At 36.8% G+C, this 17737-nt stretch overlaps 2 protein-coding genes across 2 annotated transcripts; both read right to left on the reverse strand.

The window, feature by feature from the left end:
• Nucleotides 1-332: 332 nt before the first annotated feature.
• Nucleotides 333-554, reverse strand: GCK72_011192 (uncharacterized protein; the record flags this gene model as incomplete). The annotated part of the gene is made up of 1 exon (XM_053728279.1): nucleotides 333-554. The coding sequence occupies one exon, from the start codon at nucleotides 552-554 to the stop codon at nucleotides 333-335; it is 222 nt and encodes a 73-aa protein (XP_053587856.1).
• Nucleotides 555-7111: 6557 nt separating this feature from the next.
• GCK72_011193 (uncharacterized protein) lies at nucleotides 7112-8660 on the reverse strand (the record flags this gene model as incomplete). Its single annotated transcript, XM_003092678.2, has 4 exons — nucleotides 7112-7243; nucleotides 7378-7530; nucleotides 8219-8294; nucleotides 8365-8660. The coding sequence occupies 4 exons, from the start codon at nucleotides 8658-8660 to the stop codon at nucleotides 7112-7114; spliced, it is 657 nt and encodes a 218-aa protein (XP_003092726.2).
• Nucleotides 8661-17737: the final 9077 nt, after the last annotated feature.

Here is a 17737-nt window from a genome sequence, read left to right on the forward strand (position 1 = left end):
AATAATATAGATTTATTGGTTTCAGTTTAACAGATAGAAAGGTACATGACAAGGAATATATAAAATGATGTGGGGATTTTCTATAGAATAAACATGCTTCCATGGGTAAAAGACAAGTGTACCATATACTTCCACAACTGTCACTACAATAAGTTCTTCCTGGGTATTTGTTTGCTTCTTTTAATTCACCTATTTTAGAGTCTGGTCCTATGTCTAAACATTTTCTACCTGTACATTCTCCCATTCCGTAGCACGTCTTGGATGATTCTACTCTGGTGGACCTCTGATTTCCTACATTTCCTTTGTACATACTCAGCCTTAATTTTTAGTTTCTAATTGTTAACACACGGAAGTTGTAATCCTCTGCTTCTCCTTGGCTCCTGATGCTCTCTTCCATTTGATCTTTTAGTCACGGCTCTCACAATCGAAGGAGCAGCTGTTCTCCTCCTCTCCATCCTTTTCTCTCCTTGATTGATTGATGGGATAGCTCCGTCATCCTCCACATCAGTTATATAGAATTTAAAAATCCAGGCAGGTTCTCGATATCGTTGCATGAGAGAGGCTGAGATTTATGATAATATCTGAAAAGTGAGAAATTATTGGATAACTTTTTGAATTGCGAGACTCACTTTCTCTTTACATCTTCTGGATTGCTTTCCGAAGATACATCCGTCCTTCGTTTTTTCATCTGGAAAAATCAAATTCGAATTGAATTGTAATGAAATCTAGCCAAATTTCGTTCTTTAACTTCGACAGTCTCTCACGGATTCCCATTTTATTCCACAATTTCAAATATTTAGTATGTCATAGATCAAGACTAGCTCAACATTTTTTTAGTTGACAACTTTTTGATAGCTTTTCATCCTGAGGAGATACGGTAGCTACAAGCTAGAAGACCGGAGAGAGAGAGAGCGCGCACGCGCAGACAGTTAGAGTGTCTCGTTTCTCTGCGTCTCTCTCTCTCACGGAAACTTGATTTTTGAACGGTTTTTAATTGGTTTTTGGCGTTTTCAAACGTAAAAACCTTTAATTTCATGCCAAAAAAGGGGAGAATCATCCCACTCTCTCCACCTCTCGTTCTAGCCTTCTCCTCTTTTTGACCTACCGTATCTCAACAAGGGGCGGAGCTATAAAAAAGTTGTCAACTACAAAAATGTAGCCCTTAAAATTTCCAACATTTTTGTAGTTGATCACTTTTTGATAGCTATTTACCCCTTTGAGATACGCCCCTTCAAAGTTAGATGTAGGAGAGAGAGTGTGCGAAAAGAGGTCCCCGCTTCTCTGCGTCTCCTCTCTCTCCGCTTTGAAATAGGCTATCTTTAAAGGCGCATAACTCAAAAGCGTGAACAGCTATCAAAAAATTGTCAACTACAAAAATAAAGAGCTAAGTTTAATCTAAATAACCAATTTACTTTTGAAACTGTGTAATAAAATATGGCATCAGGAAAATGTTACAAACTTTTTTGTAACATTATTTCAAAAAAACCACTTACAATACTATTGTTGCACACCACATGTGCGTCCAATGCCTCCATCTTTGCAATATTTGTCTCCTGAATTCAATATTTATTCATTTTTTGAATTAAAATCAAAGTTCCTCACCTCCCAACTCCTCAGCATCAACACCAATATAAAAATCAAAATAAAATTAGAATTTCAGAAAAATCAAAAAAAATAGACAATCATTCAGTAGATCGTCAAGTTGAGAAAAAAAACTAGTGGGAGCTCCCAGCTCCCAGCAAGAGAGAGAGGGAGAGCACATGTGTCAGTTGGCGTCTCTCAGTTGGTGTCTCTCTCTCTCTCTCTTATCTCTCGTTCCAAAGATTCTGGGTCATTTCGTCGTTTTTTTGATTGATTGACAGATGGAGCAGTTGGTTAATGAAAAGGAAAAAGCAGACATACAGCTGGTGCGCCCTTGACGCGTTTTTGAGACTTGAAAGCAGATAGAGGGGTTTTCTGACTGATCTTCCACTGGCTGCGCCTTTTTTCCAGAAGTAGTGTATCTCATGAGTCTTTTTCAGCTATTTCATCATTTGTCTGTCTATCTGTCTGTCTGTCTGAGTGTCCGGATGACCAGTGGGGTTTGGCTGGCTGGCTATCAATCAACTCGTCTTCAAATTTCGAACACATTTTTGAAATTATGTCTGAGAGTGGAATGGTCAGTCTAAAACAAACAAAATTGGTTAGAACTCAGCGGGAAAGTTTGGAAGGACGCCGGAAGGTTTATGGATGGAAGAGGTTATCGGAGTGTCGTTGCCTCATTTTCAAAAGTTGCTTTTACAACTTTGCCCTTCGAGAATCAACTAAAAAAAGGAGCCATACAAAAGACATATTATTTTAATGACTGATAAACATATTCAGTATGTCAGAAAATAAAGATTTCATGTTTTCTTGTGTTTATTTCTTGCTTTTCATCCTACAATATGATGAAGAAAGTTGTAAAAGCAACTTGAATTTTTGAAAATGAGGCAACGACACTCCGATATCCCCTTCCATCCATAAACCTTCCAGCGTCCTTCCAAACTTTCCCGTTGAGCAATTCAACATAATTTTTTGTTTATTTAAGTGTTTTCCAATTTTTGAAAAAAAAGAAACATAATAGTAGCGGCCCACCCCCTCTTACAACTGCGCCCCACCGCAAACGAGAGAGTATCGGTGAGAGACGCAGAATTTTTTCTCGCGCGAACCAATATTTTACCATTTTTGACCTATTTTCGCTGTTTTTAAGAACAAATTACATAAAAACTTTCGAAAAATAGTGAAAATAGGTCAAAAACTGTGAAAATAATTGTTGGCGCGAGAAAAAATCTGCGTCTCTCGCCGATACTCTCTCGTTTGCGGCGGGGCGCAGTTGTAACGAATTTGCTCGGCTAATAACTCCAAGAGAAAAATAAAAGTTTTTTTTCTTCGAATTTTCAAATTCCGATCAGGAAAAATCGATTATCGAAAAAATCAGAAACGGAAAAATTCCAAAAAAAAACTAATTATCTTGTTACAGGATATTTCAGCTACCTGTCAAAAAAAATTATGCGAAACGTACACGTTTCAGCAGAGTTACACTGAGGCTCGCTACTGTATAGAAAATAGAGCAGGAGCGAAATTTATGTACTGTAACCTGAAATGTTATTCTAGAAAGTCAATAAAAGAGTTGATAGACCGTTTTTTTTATTGATCAGAAAAAAAGAAAAATCGTAATTATGATTAACAAAATGGATGATGAACATCAGAGCTGTGCGAAAGTAAAATTTTTGAAAAGGGAAGAAGGAAGAAGGAAGAAAAAAGTGAACAAATCCCGGAAGAAGGAAGAAGGAAGTTGGGTTCCGAACCGGGAAATCGGAAGTTAATTTTGAAAATGACAAGTTTGAGGAAACTTTTTTCTAGTCATCTCTGAAAACGAATTTTGATGTTGTTTCATACAAAATTCCGTCAAAACCCACCAAAATTCCGCCAAAATTCAGTCGAAAATTACAAAATTTTAGTAAACTTTTCAACGGAAGAAGGAACAAGGAAGAAGGAAGTAAAATTTTTGAAAAGGAAGAAGGAAGAAGGAAGAAGGAAGTGAAATTTTCAAAAAGGAAGAAGGAATAAAAACGTGAAAAAAGCCCGGAAGAAGGAAGAAGGAAGTCGAAGGAAGGAATTCCGCACAGCTCTGATGAACATGTACAAACAATAAACCCGAACGAAGGAACATGAATAGTTTTGCATTTAGACAACATTAATCTCTGGCTCAATTTCTTCCTGATCTTTCTCTTCTACTTTAACGGAAGGTTGCGGTGGAAATGAAAGAGGCGAGAAGTATGGAAAACCAAGAGGAAATGGAAATGGATGGAGGAGGAAGGATTCCAGTGGAAAACTGAGTGAAATAAGGAAGAGTATATAACGTGTTCTCTGTAAGACTCGAGCAACAGAGGTACTAGGGAAAGTTAGTTATATAAACATGTACTCTGAGTCTTCGGTAACACATATGCACAATATTGGTTCGCAGCTCCGGGTTACTGTAGTACGGTAGGTGCTCATAGGTCAAAAAATGAACTTTTTGAGAATTGATCGGGAAAAGCTGAAATTTTTAGCATTTATTGGATAGGAATAGAGTATTCATTTCACAAAGTTTCAAAGTTTAAAAAAAGTTTATAACCAAGTTATGGCCAAAACACACACTTTTTTGACCGATTTTTTGAAAAAATCTAAAATTAGAATCCTTAATCGGAATTTCCGTATTCCAAAACTATCTTTTTAACGTTTGTTATTATTTTTCCTATCGATCAAAAAAAAATCCATTGAAAAAAACCTCGGCTGAAGAGTTCAAATTTGATCTAGAAAAAACCAAAAAAAATTTTTTTTTGAAATTTTAAAAATTTTGTTTCAGAAATGCGTAGTCCTTGTAATTTGCAACATTTTTTGTATTGACACTTATGTCTTAACTCTTCATCATCACATAGAAATCTTGAATTTAGTGGAAATCTTCAATTGAGCGGCGTGTGATTTCCAGCTGTCGCGTAAGAGCGTCATACACAAAATAAATGTTTTTGTTTGAGTAATTTTACGATTGTGCTTTGTTTGACAATAAACTGCTTACTGTAGAAGACAATTCGGTACGTTTTTCATTCACAAAGTTGTGGATAAGTTCAAGTAGTATCTCACATGAGAATCTCTTGCGTTGGGAAACGCAGATCTTGATATTTTTTTGTAAAAGATATTACTTGGTCTTACTAAAAAAAACTCCAAAAGTAGTAGCGGCGTTCTCCCAAGTTTTGCTAAAAAAATCGATTTTCTGTTTTTTTGGGAAATTTTTTAGTCGACTCACTTTGGCTCTTCATAACTTCTCACATTTTCAATATTTTTAGAAGACTTTTTTTGTAAATGATTGGTAATGACATGTTCTTTATTTTTGCTTATTGAATTATAAAGCTACTACCTTGTCGGAATGAGATAATTTAGGAACTACTTTTATTTTGGAAATACGTTCTCAAGAGACCGAGTCCATTTGATCATTTGACGGATGATGCAAGTTCACACACTCAAATGTAGATCGAACCAAAAAATGAGATTTACTTTAAATTTTAGACTTCTTTACAGGTTATTTAAGTATTACTACCCTACACATACTCTACTCAACAGAAGAATCGTTCGACCCTCTGTTTTTTTCCAAAATTCAGATTTGGGTCATTTTTCAGAAAAAGATGTAAACATAAAAAGTGTTTTAAATTAAAATGGAAATCAGGCAACTGTGTTCTTTTTCCCATCACGTGAACTAAAAATGAAAAATTCCAAAAAAATTGGTTGTAGGGTAGTAATACTTAAATAACCTGTAAAGAAGTCTAAAATTTAAAGTAAATCTCATTTTTTGGTATGATCTACATTTGAGTGTGTGAACTTGCATCATCCGTCAAATGATCAAATGGACTCGGTCTCTTTATAACGTTTTTCCAAAATAAAAGTAGTTCCTAAATTATCTCATTCCGACAAGGTAGTAGCTTTATAATTCAATAAGCAAAAATAAAGAACATGTCATTACCAATCATTTACAAAAAAAGTCTTCTAAAAATATTGAAAATGTGAGAAGTTATGAAAAGCCAAAGTGAGTCGACTAAAAAATTTTCCAAAAAAACAAAAAATCGATTTTTTTTAGCAAAACTTGGGAGAACGCCGCTACTACTTTTGGAGTTTTTTTTAGTAAGACCAAGTAATATCTTTTACGAAAAAAATATCAAGATCTGCGTTTCCCAACGCAAGAGATTCTCATGTGAGATACTACTTGAACTTATCCACAACTTTGTGAATGAAAAACGTACCGAATTGTCTTCTACAGTAAGCAGTTTATTGTCAAACAAAGCACAATCGTAAAATTACTCAAACAAAAACATTTATTTTGTGTATGACGCTCTTACGCGACAGCTGGAAATCACACGCCGCTCAATTGAAGATTTCCACTAAATTCAAGATTTCTATGTGATGATGAAGAGTTAAGACATAAGTGTCAATACAAAAAATGTTGCAAATTACAAGGACTACGCATTTCTGAAACAAAATTTTTAAAATTTCAAAAAAAAATTTTTTTTGGTTTTTTCTAGATCAAATTTGAACTCTTCAGCCGAGGTTTTTTTCAATGGATTTTTTTTTGATCGATAGGAAAAATAATAACAAACGTTAAAAAGATAGTTTTGGAATACGGAAATTCCGATTAAGGATTCTAATTTTAGATTTTTTCAAAAAATCGGTCAAAAAAGTGTGTGTTTTGGCCATAACTTGGTTATAAACTTTTTTTAAACTTTGAAACTTTGTGAAATGAATACTCTATTCCTATCCAATAAATGCTAAAAATTTCAGCTTTTCCCGATCAATTCTCAAAAAGTTCATTTTTTGACCTATGAGCACCTACCGTACTACAGTAACCCGGAGCTGCGAACCAATATTGTGTATATGTGTTGCACATGTCCTCATATACGTTCTTTGAAAGTTTCAAAGCTGTAGCTAACTTAGCCGCCCTACGCCCCTACCTACAGTGACCATGATCGAGTCTTACAGAGAATGCGTTATATACAGTACTGGCCATAAAGAATGCGACACTTGCAGTTTTCAGTTCAAAATGGTCAACTTTGTGACTGTGACACGGCCTCCCTGATAGTGTCACAATATTGATTGCTTACGGGGTGTACAGATCACAAATAGAGCTTCATTTTTGTAGTTGACAACTTTTTTGTACGGGCACATCCTAAGAAGTTACAGGCAGTCAAAGAAATTTATCGCAATTATTGCCCTTTTTCAGTGCTAAAAGGAGAGAATAATGAGATTTTTACATTAATTGCCTGTAACTTCTTAGGATGTGCCCGTACAAAAAAGTTGTCAACTACAAAAATGAAGCTCTATTTGTGATCTGTACACCCCGTAAGCAATCAATATTGTGACACTATCAGGGAGGCCGTGTCACAGTCACAAAGTTGACCATTTTCAACTAAAAACTGCAAGTGTCGCATTCTATATGGCCAGTACTGTATGAAAGGATTGATGGGTGTAGAAGTTGGAAAATGAGAATTCGAAAATATTGGAGGTGGTAGACGTGGCATTAATGGAGGGGAAACAGAAGCAGTTTTTGATTTCTTTGGGAGGAGACTTAAGAAGAACTTTCATCTGTAGTTGAGTCATCTGCAGACGGAGAACTTCTCTTCCGGTCTCCTTGATTTCCTTCTCTGAACCCTTTGGCAAATGGATTGAATTGAATCTTAAGCTTGATCAAAGCATCATTCTGAAAAGAGAGAATAAGCGTGAATAAAAAGATGGGAAACATCGATTAAGTTTACACATGTGTTAATACACGTATTAATGCAACAACAAAAGTTATCTAGATATGCATCAACTAGTTGTGTTTTCGGGTGTTACCTGGTATGCAGTGACAGCTATGAATTCTGTGTAGTCCAGTCGTACTGAAGTGACGAGACGAGTCGATGGTTGAGGGATTCCCATTGGAGTCTCGGATTGGCTCTCGTAAACAGAAAGCACGGGCGTGTATATATGCATTGAATGAAGGAAGATCTGAAATATCAGTAAATACTTGAGTTTAAAGCATAGTTGTCAAGGCCCGAGCAAATTGGCGCGAAAGTCAAATTTTCAAATTTTTTCAAATTTTTTCGAATTTTTTCAAATTTTTCGAATTTTTTCGCGAAAAAGTACAAATTTTCGACTATGATTCAGAATTAGAAGAAAATCAGAAAAATAGTTTTTAAAAAAATGATCACATTTTCGATAAAAAATTGAAAAAATTTCGAAAAAAAATTAGGAAAAAAAGGGTCATTTTTTGAAGCCGGGCCTTGAAAATTTTCTGCCGGCACGGGCTTTGACAACATACTTGCAAAATATCGGCCCGGGCCGGGCCGGTAGAGAAAGTTGCCGGCCCGGAGTCAAAAAATGAGCACAATTTTTTCACAAAATTTTTCGAACTTTTTTAAAAATTTCATCAAAAATAGTCAAAAATCCTATGTACACTTGAGTTTTATCGATATGTAAAAACATAGTCAAAAATTCGACTTTTTTTGCGAAAAAATCAAAAAAATTTCGAAAAAATTCAAATTTTCAAATTTTTGTACTGTGACCCGGGCCGACCGGGCCGGGCCGGGCCAGGCCGGGCCGGGCCGGGCCGGTGAAAATTCTCAAATCGGCCCGGCCCGGCCCGTTGCAAGTAAGCTTGACAACTATGGTTTAAAGGGCATTTTAGATAACTTACCATAGAAGCATTCGAGGAATCAACGATGTTTGTAATCTTGACACTGTCGAAACAGATTGGATTGGCCATCCAGTCTCTGGAATTAATGGATAAACTGCGGAACGTTCTCAACTGTAATTGTTCTATTAACATTCCAACAAACTCACTTTCCACTTCTCACACCATCTGGATGCCACAGCTTCTTTGGTTCTTTGTGTTGTTCAGCTTTTCCAGATTTCATCCATTCTCCACTACTAAATTTGTATCGGCAATCATCCGACTGCTCGATATGAAGCATCATTGCATAAAGCTTGTTCTGATTTAGTCCTCGAATCACGTAGTCCAATTTTGGAAACATTTTTCTTCCGAACTTCGTCACAATCATTTCATTTCTGTGAGAATGAAACAATTTCCATAGTCTATCTTGTTCTTCTTTGAGCGAAACTTGAACTTGATTCGACATTTTTTACCTAGAAATCATCAAGTTTATTGAGTTATCAAATGTTGAAAAACAAAATGTTGAGAAAAATATGAACGAAGCGTGAAAGAGAGAAATGAATAATAACTCTTAGTTGTGAGCAGAGAGAATCGCTCAACAACGTCTTGCCACGCCTACATGGGCGGAGACTCGGGATACGGTATCTCGGTGTTAAGGTGGAAGAATCTTTCTGCGCTCAATCGATAGAATGTATCATAGGCGTGGTTTTTAGGAGTTTAGCGGCTGAGTGAAAGAATTTAGGAGACAAAACCCATAATGGAAGCCAAGAAATTTACTAGAGAAAAGCTTATAAAATTTATTTTTTGAATTACGGTAATAGAAATTTACAATATTTTTAAAAAAAATCATTTCAAATTTCTTTTTTCCAATTCAAACAATGAATCCAGAAGAGAATCTCAAAAGTGAGAGACACTTGGATAGATTCATCATTTTATTGTTCCTCACTGAAAATACCGTAGAGATAATGTCAAACAGATGTCATAAAATGCATTTCATACATAGTTGTCAAGGCCCGGCCCGGGCAAATTGGCGCGAAAGTCAAAATTTCAAATTTTTTCAAATTTATTCGAATTTTTTCGAATTTTTTGAATTTTTTCGCAAAAAAGTCAAATTTTCGACTTTGATTCAGAATTAGAAGAAAATCTGAAAAATAGTAAAAAATGGTCACATTTCCGATGAAAAATTGAAAAAAATTCGAAAAAAAAATTGGAAAAAAATGGTCATTTTTTGAAGCCGGCCCTTGAAAATTTTCCCGGGCCTTTGGGGCTTGCCGGGCCGGCCCGGGCCTTGACAACTATGTATTTTATAGGCTTTCTAAACAAATAAATTGGGTTATTGCTGATATCGAGATTCTGGATATCAGAATGAATCAAATCAAGGTTAAGAGAAGCCGACCGAATTCTGTAAATGCTTGTATAAGTTTTAAAAATGTCAGAAATAGGAGTATTGAGAATACGGTCGCTACTGTTTCAAAAAAGCTCTGGGTGCCGATGTCATCTGAACTGAATTAAAAGTGTGAACGAATTCATGATCATTTGACTTGTTTCGAGCGGATAGTTGAAAAAAGTATGAACTTTACACTTGTGCAAAGATGTATTCTTCCACTTCAGAGGGCTGTTTTTTTTTCAATTCAAGACGAAAATTCCGAAATTATAATTAAGACAACTAACAACGAGTTGTGAAAAGATAGAAACCTTTCGAAAAGAAAACAGTTTGTCAGCATCGCGGGATTATTGAACGGAAAAGAAGTAATCTCATATTAAAACTGTTCTTCCCACGATATAATAAACGGAATACACGCAAATAGTTGTAAATATCTGACCTATCTCTCACCTTGGATCTTATGACAGGGTGGTGCTTCTTTTTACAACTATCTTCAAATAAGATAAGCTAAAAACAACATCATCAACAAGACTATAAACGAACTCTTTTGAATTTTACAATGGGAAACTGAGGAATGAATGAGAATATTTGGTTTGAATGGAGTTTTCTCCAGTTGAGACGAATGATCTAAAGTGTGAAGTGTGAATAGACGGCGGCTTTAAAGAATCGAATTCACACTTTTTCTTCTCTGATGAATCGTGACATTCGTTGTTGTCAATTTAGTTGTTTCCAGACATGTGACATACAGTAATCCAACATGACATGAGTTACACTAGAACAATAGAATTGCTCTGGAGAAGAATGATTTCATTCAATAACTTCCACATATTCACTTCAATAAGAAGAAACATCAGCGGGTCATATATAACCTCAAAGAGAGGACATGGTTTCAAATCCCGCAAAATGAAAACCGTTTGTCGGAATTGCGTGATTATCCACTGAAAGAGTGACTGTTACATCATCATCTACATGAGTCCAGTCGGGTGCCGACTGTCGGCTGTAAACTTGAGCAGACGTACAACTGGCGCATTGCGGGGCGGCTCTTTTTTATGTTGTTGCATAACGAAAATGGATATATGCCCAAGGCCCGGCCCGAAGGCCCGGGCAAATTGGCGCGAATGTCACATTTTCAAATTTTTTCAAATTTTTTGAATTTTTTTCAATTTTTTCGCGAAAAAGTCAAATTTTCGACTATCAGTCAGAATTAGAAGAAATTCTGAAAAAAAGTCAAAAATGGTCACATTTCCGATGAGAAATTGAAAAAATTTCGGAAAAAAATTGGAAAAAAGGGTCATTTTTTGAAGCCGGGCCTTGACAACTATGGATATATAGAGTGATCAACAAGTAGGATAGGATAAAAGCGATCGAAAACACTGTGATATTACAACAAAATTTTTTTAACAGTTTATGTACGCGCTATGTATATCACGTCATCTGAATAATCTAAACTTAGAAAGGTGTAATGGGTTTTCGATAGTTTCAAATTCCAGAAAGTGAGTAGAAAAAAACAAGAATTTCATTTTTTCAGAGAAAATTCAACATGTATTCAAAAAACCGACTACTTTAACTTGAAAATATCTTTGGTTACCTGATGCATCTATTTGATCGGCTTTTCTCAAAGTAAAACCAGCACAACAGGAAACTTGTCGCGATTCAACATAATCTGATTGAGAGAGCTCCCGCTGTTCTGATGATTAACTTTTTCTTTTTTCTTCCGTTTATCATAATCTTTTTGAGTCCTACTCTGTTTTCTCGAAGGAATCTCCTTCGTTTTCTCACTTCACTTCTTTCTCGTCTCACTTCGTTTTATGGTTCCGGCAGAAATTACAAAAGGTATACGGTAGAAACTGTTTCTTGTCTCCAACACTTCGCTGATCCTAATCACCATACTAACAAATAAGAAGAGTACGACTGTGTTCATCCGGTCAGGTTCTTGCGTCATGGGCCGTGTAGATTGATTGAGTTGTCATCGGAGATGGTATCAAAGAGAATATTATGATAACCGTGCATAAGAAGAAGGTGGCTCCTTTCATTCCGTTGCGCTTATATTCGAGAAAAGGAAGAAAGCGGAAATGCGCTGATTGAAAAGATAAATGTTCACTCTTAGTTTACTGATCTTTTAAGCAATAGAACGAAAATTAGCAGATATTTTCTCACTGTAGTAACCAGAAAGTCTTCCAAAAACTTTTCATAATCAAACCCCCTCCGTACCACTTTAATTGGGCACACTTGTTTTGACTTTTCCACGGTGTCATAAACAAAACACCATAAAAGAAATCAAGATTTCCTAGGAGGATTTTCGGTTTGCTTCTTTTAAAGGTGATGAGTTTTACAACCAACAGGTTGTAAAACTCATCACCTTTAAATAAACAAAACACCATAAAAGAAATCAAGATTTCCTAAGTCGGGAGAAAAAAAATGCGAGCAATGTACACTATATTTTGCCAGTGACAGTTGTTTTGACTAAATGAGTGTATTTTCCCATTTTTTTTGAAAAATATTCAAAAAATTCTATTAGAAAAGCAATAAATATCGATTTTTGTATCACTTTTGTCGAATTCAGCCTGAAAATTGAACAGATTTAGAAAAAAAAAACTGCAAAAAACATTGCCGGAAAAAAAGTCGGCAATTCCGGCAATTCGGCAACGCGGCAACGGCATTGCCGCTCGTAGCTGGTGGTTAGTTGGCAAACTGATCTATTGGTGATAAGTTTTACAATCACAGATAACTGATCAATTGGAGGAATGTCGAGGAGAAGAGGTTTGGAGAAGAGGAACCTGGTTTTCAGATTCATGATATGAGAACGGAGAAAGTGACACAGATTGCGGCTGACTTCGTTCATTGGATTTTAATAATCTCGATAAACAATTCTCTACAGAAAATTAAAATAAACTGTTCTCATTTCATGTTACGGTTACCTTTTAGTATCTACATTTATCTCACACAATGACGGTATTTCTCAATTTTTCGTATAATACCCTTTTTGCCACCCAATAAACTCCACAGATGCGCTCGTGTTCACCAGTAGTGTGAAACAATCACACTATGTTTTGTTGTGATAGATCGGTTAGATGAAAGTGTTAACACCAATTATCTCATTTTCTGACAAGGGAATTGACTTTCGGTATGCGTTCAGAATTTTCTATAAACTTGCACACTGATAGTTTCGAATCTGCTTTAAACAATGATAATAGGGAAAAAGTGCAAAACTCCCGAAAAGTTGGACTTTTTTGCTCCGAAAGTTTGCTCATTTTTCATCATAGAAAACACGAGTGCCAATTCGTGAGGACTATCGGGTTCGTAAAGGCAACTAGCTGCCCTCTACACAGGTAAACCGCTAAGTCCCAAAAGCGTGTTGTTGGCGGCTGAAAAAGCGCTAGCGGCTAAATAACGGCCCAATAACCGGTGAGCGACCGCCAAAGTCCCAATGGCGGCTTAATAACCGATGAGTGACAATGTTGCGGAACATTACAGAAGTTGTGTTAGAGATGGAATTTTGAGAAAATATTTTAGGAGGTGGGTCCTATTAGATAGATGATTCATTCTTTATTTCGTTTTTTTCATAAAAATGGATTTTATTTTTGGCGGCTTAAAAACGGCTTAATGGCGGCTGAACAGCCGCTGGCGGCTAAATCACTGGCCAGGAACGGGCTAATAACCGGTGAGTGAACCGCTGACGGCTAAACGGCGGCTTAATAACCGGTGAACGACACTGTTCCGAGAAAGAGTTTGAGTTGAAATTTCAAGAAACTATCACCCAGATGGATAAATTTTGAATCTAATTTCTTTACTTTTTTCTTCCTAGATTGTTCCCCAGTGACTAATTCATCATACAAATAAGGGGCTATAACCGTGAAACCTGTAACACAGGAGAACCTATTATGAAGAGTTTGAAGCAAGATGCATATCTCGAATGGCATCTCAGTTACGATTTTTTTTTTCAACTGATGAAATATTTCATTTGTATCAAGCTATATTTTGTCAGTTGGGAACTTTTTAGTATCTCTTCTTAGAACCAAGTTATGCTACGTTGAACTTGTACATCTGGATGTGTCTCTATCACAGAGTATACGGTAGTTCAAATTCTTGTTCAAAGTTACTGAAATGTGTCTCTTTTGCAATTTTCGGTTTCATTCTATTTAAAACTTTTTGACGTTAACTACTTTTCATCTGCTCTTTTCCGACACTTCTTCAACATTCAAGTTTCAATCCAAGCCGCCGCTTGCAGCGAGAAGTCGCAACGATACTCCGCTATTCCGCTGTTCGCAGTAAATATTTACCGGCGCCGCTCGAATTATTTTTCAGTAAAAACTTTCATTTTTCTTCGATTTTCATGTATTTCTTGATGATTTATTAGTTTTTTACATTTCGTTTAGGTAATTGATCAATCTTAATTACTATCCGCTTACTACCCGTTGAATAATTACTCCATTATTCGTTTCTAGGCTAATCGAGACAACTTGTGATGGCGTCGGGCGTCTCAACGCAATATGGAGGATGTTTCCGCTATCGGCGGACAGAAAAGGTTTGTTATCGCATGAATCTGATTATAATTCTATGTAGTTTAACTATTCTTTTACAGAATCTGACGTCTTAGCGCCTGAATAAAGCAACAGACGCCAGTCATGACTGCCAAATCGTTCTCGATGGGAAATTCAGAGACAACGACGACGTTTTTTCACATGAAATGAAGGTATTTTTGATTCTCTATAAAAGAAAATAAGCGTAGTTATTTAGGGCAAAACATCGTCAAGTGTGCTCATAATCGGGATCGAACGCCTGTCTCCCCCCAAAGGACTTGTTACACTATTCAACGAAATTCAACAAGCTAAAGAAGAAATCTATGTGAGTAACTATCGGCCTTCGAGCAAATTTTACCTATTTTATTTCAGATTTGATGAACAATCTTCACCAAAAAAGGATTCTTTCGAACGAAAATCAAAACACCGATTACACAATTTTACACTTGGAACGAGGCGATGAGAAGCGAAAGGAAACAAGTCAAATGGAGTCAAAAGCCAAGAATATTTTAATTTCTATTTTTCTTCTTTCTTCCTTTTTAATTGTATTTTTGTTTTTTCTTATAATAAACAATAATTATTCAACCATGTGTTCCGAAACTACCGGGGAAAGGGGCCTATTGGGAAAGTGCGCCGGGTGAAAGTTGGTCCGGTGGCGGCTAAACGTTGGTCCGTCGGCTGCTAAACGTTGGTCCGTCGGCGGCTCGCAACTTCAACCACCGTATGTTCGCCGTTGGGCAACTTGCGCGCCGCCGCCGGCCCGTTTTTGGGACTTAGCGGTTTACCTGTGTAGACCAGCGGCTGGATGGCCACGTGGCAGTGAGGGGGACTGGTAGGAGGAAGGTCTGGGGATCGAACCCTTCCCCTTTTTTCTTTTTTTTTGCATTTTAAAAACTGGCTATAAAATGTCAACTACAGCGTTTTCGAACTATTCCATCAAGTTTTCTTCCGTTTCGAACTGTTTTCTACATTTTCTGAACATTTGGTAAGAAACTTTTTTTGAGAAAAATTGTTTGTTCTCATGGTCTCATTCATCTCACCATGGTCTACCCACTCATTTTGAAAGCTTGCAAACCAAATTTTTCATCCCATCTACTCTCTAAACAGGCATTGTTTCAAAATGAAGAAGGCACTGTATGATTATCCGGCATGTCTTCGGAAAAAACAAGATTAATTGAAGAATTGTCAAAGAGAAGTCTCAATCATGAATGAGACCATGAGAACAAACAATTTTTCTCAAAAAAAAGTTTCTTACCAAATGTTCAGAAAATGTAGAAAACAGTTCGAAACGGAAGAAAACTTGATGGAATAGTTCGAAAACGCTGTAGTTGACATTTTATAGCCAGTTTTTAAAATGCAAAAAAAAGAAAAAAGGGGAAGGGTTCGATCCCCAGACCTTCCTCCTACCAGTCCCCCTCACTGCCACGTGGGCAGCTAGTTGCCTTTACGAACCCGATAGTCCTCTCGAATTGGCACTCGTGTTTTCTATGATGAAAAATGAGCAAACTTTCGGAGCAAAAAAGTCCAACTTTTCGGGAGTTTTGCACTTTTTCCCTATTATCATTGTTTAAAGCAGATTCGAAACTATCAGTGTGCAAGTTTATAGAAAATTCTGAACGCATACCGAAAGTCAATTCCCTTGTGAGATCCATGGGCTGTTCATAATTATTTACCTTATTGAGGGAAAACAATAAGATTGAAAGATATATTTCTCGTCAAGCAGTGGTAACACCGTTTAAAACTTCAAAGGGAACTGACTCGTAAGTCCGCGAAATGAGAAACTTTTGCCGAAATTGCGTGATTATCAACTGAAAATGAACCTGTTCCCCGTTACATCATCATCCATCTATTCGGGTGCCGACTGTCGGCTGTAAACATGAGCAGAGGTATGGAGCAGAGTTGCATGGAAGTGAAATTTTCTTATCCGGAAGTCGGAAGTTGGAAGTCGGAAGTGAAAAAACGCCCGCAAGTCGGAAGTCGGAAGTCGGAATTAGATTTTATCGCAAATATTCAAAAACTCCAAGAGAAAAGATTATAAAATTGGCAGAAATCAGTGGGAAATTAGGTTTTGGATGAAGAAAAGCCAATTTTCTCTCCTTTTCGACCATTTCTTCAAGTATTTCTGCGAAATATACTTTTCAGAAATTCCACAGTTACGGAATGACGGAAGTCGGAAGTAAAATTCCTTATCCGGAAGTCGGAAGTCGGAAGTGATTTTTCTTATCCGGAAGTCGGAAGTCGGAAGTCGGAAGTCGGAATGATAAAAATTCCCGGAGTCGGAAGTCGGAAGTCGGAATTCCATGCAACTCTGGTATGGAGACAGGCGGCACGTTTCATGTTGTTGCGCAACCCCTACGGGTCTCGTTAGAGAGTGAAAAAGAAAAGTACCAATTACAAAAATAGAGTGGAAAGAGCTTCAAGAAGATGAACTAATATACAAACTACATGAAGATACTGATTTTGATCTAAAATATTCTGATTACTAGCATCCTGAGCGGTATCTTGAGAGAAAACTGACTTGGCCTACTGCTATTCGGTTGATTGACCCTTCCTTTCTTCTTCCGTTTGACATATTCTTTTAGGCAACGAAATTGCTATCTATATGTACAAAATGTCAAACCAATGTCACTCACTGCTACACCAAATCGAAAATCGAGAAAAACGTTGGGCCTAAAACTCTAATCACACTCATTCATGAACAGAAATCTACAGTAGCGAGCATAAATGAGTACAAATTGATACTTGCATGTGTAACTCTACTGGAACGTGTCCGTTTCGCATAAACTTCAAGACATATTTTTTTGTACATGTTTCGACTGATTTGAAGCTATTTTTGATGAGTTATGAAGATTTTTCACGAGGGCACTACTTTTGACTTCTGGAGCTCTGGCACGATACTCAGGAGCTGAAAAACCACTCAGCGGGAAAGTTTGGAAGGACGCCGGAAGGTTTATGGATGAAACGGGATATCGGAGTGTCGTTGCCTCATTTTCAAAAGTTGCTTTTACAACTTTGCCCTTCGAGAATCAACAAGAGCCATACAAAAGACATATTATTTTAATGACTGATAAACATATTCAGTATGTCAGAAAATAAAGATTTCATGTTTTCTTGTGTTTATTTCTTGCTCTGCATCCTACAATATGATGAAGAAAGTTGTAAAAGCAACTTGAATTTTTGAAAATGAGGCAACGACACTCCGATATCCCCTTCCATCCATAAACCTTCCAGCGTCCTTTCAAACTTTCCCGTTGAGAAAATGAGAAAGTAACAAATTTTCAAAACTTTTCGGTTCTGGAAAAAAATTCTGGAAAAAAATGAAGTTGCTACAAATCCGTCGATTTTGACCCAATTCGCATAAAACTGAAATTTTAAAATTCAGCGTTTCGAGACGCTTCGAATGAGTATAAACCTGCCTAGGTTCTGAGCAAATCGGGTCTCGCCACGAAAACTATCGTAGCCCAAAAAAAGACTACGGTAGTTTTCGTGGTGAGACCCGATTTCTTAAAAATATGCCCATGATTATACTTTTCTGAAAGCTCTTTACGTGCTGATTCTGAATATCGCATTTATAGTTTTAGTGTTCAGAATCTGGCGCGCCTAGAACGCATTTTTCATGACTATACTTTTCTGAAAGCT

The sequence above is a fragment of the Caenorhabditis remanei genome, chromosome III, assembly GCF_010183535.1.
Source record: "Caenorhabditis remanei strain PX506 chromosome III, whole genome shotgun sequence".
Taxonomy (NCBI): domain Eukaryota; kingdom Metazoa; phylum Nematoda; class Chromadorea; order Rhabditida; family Rhabditidae; genus Caenorhabditis; species Caenorhabditis remanei.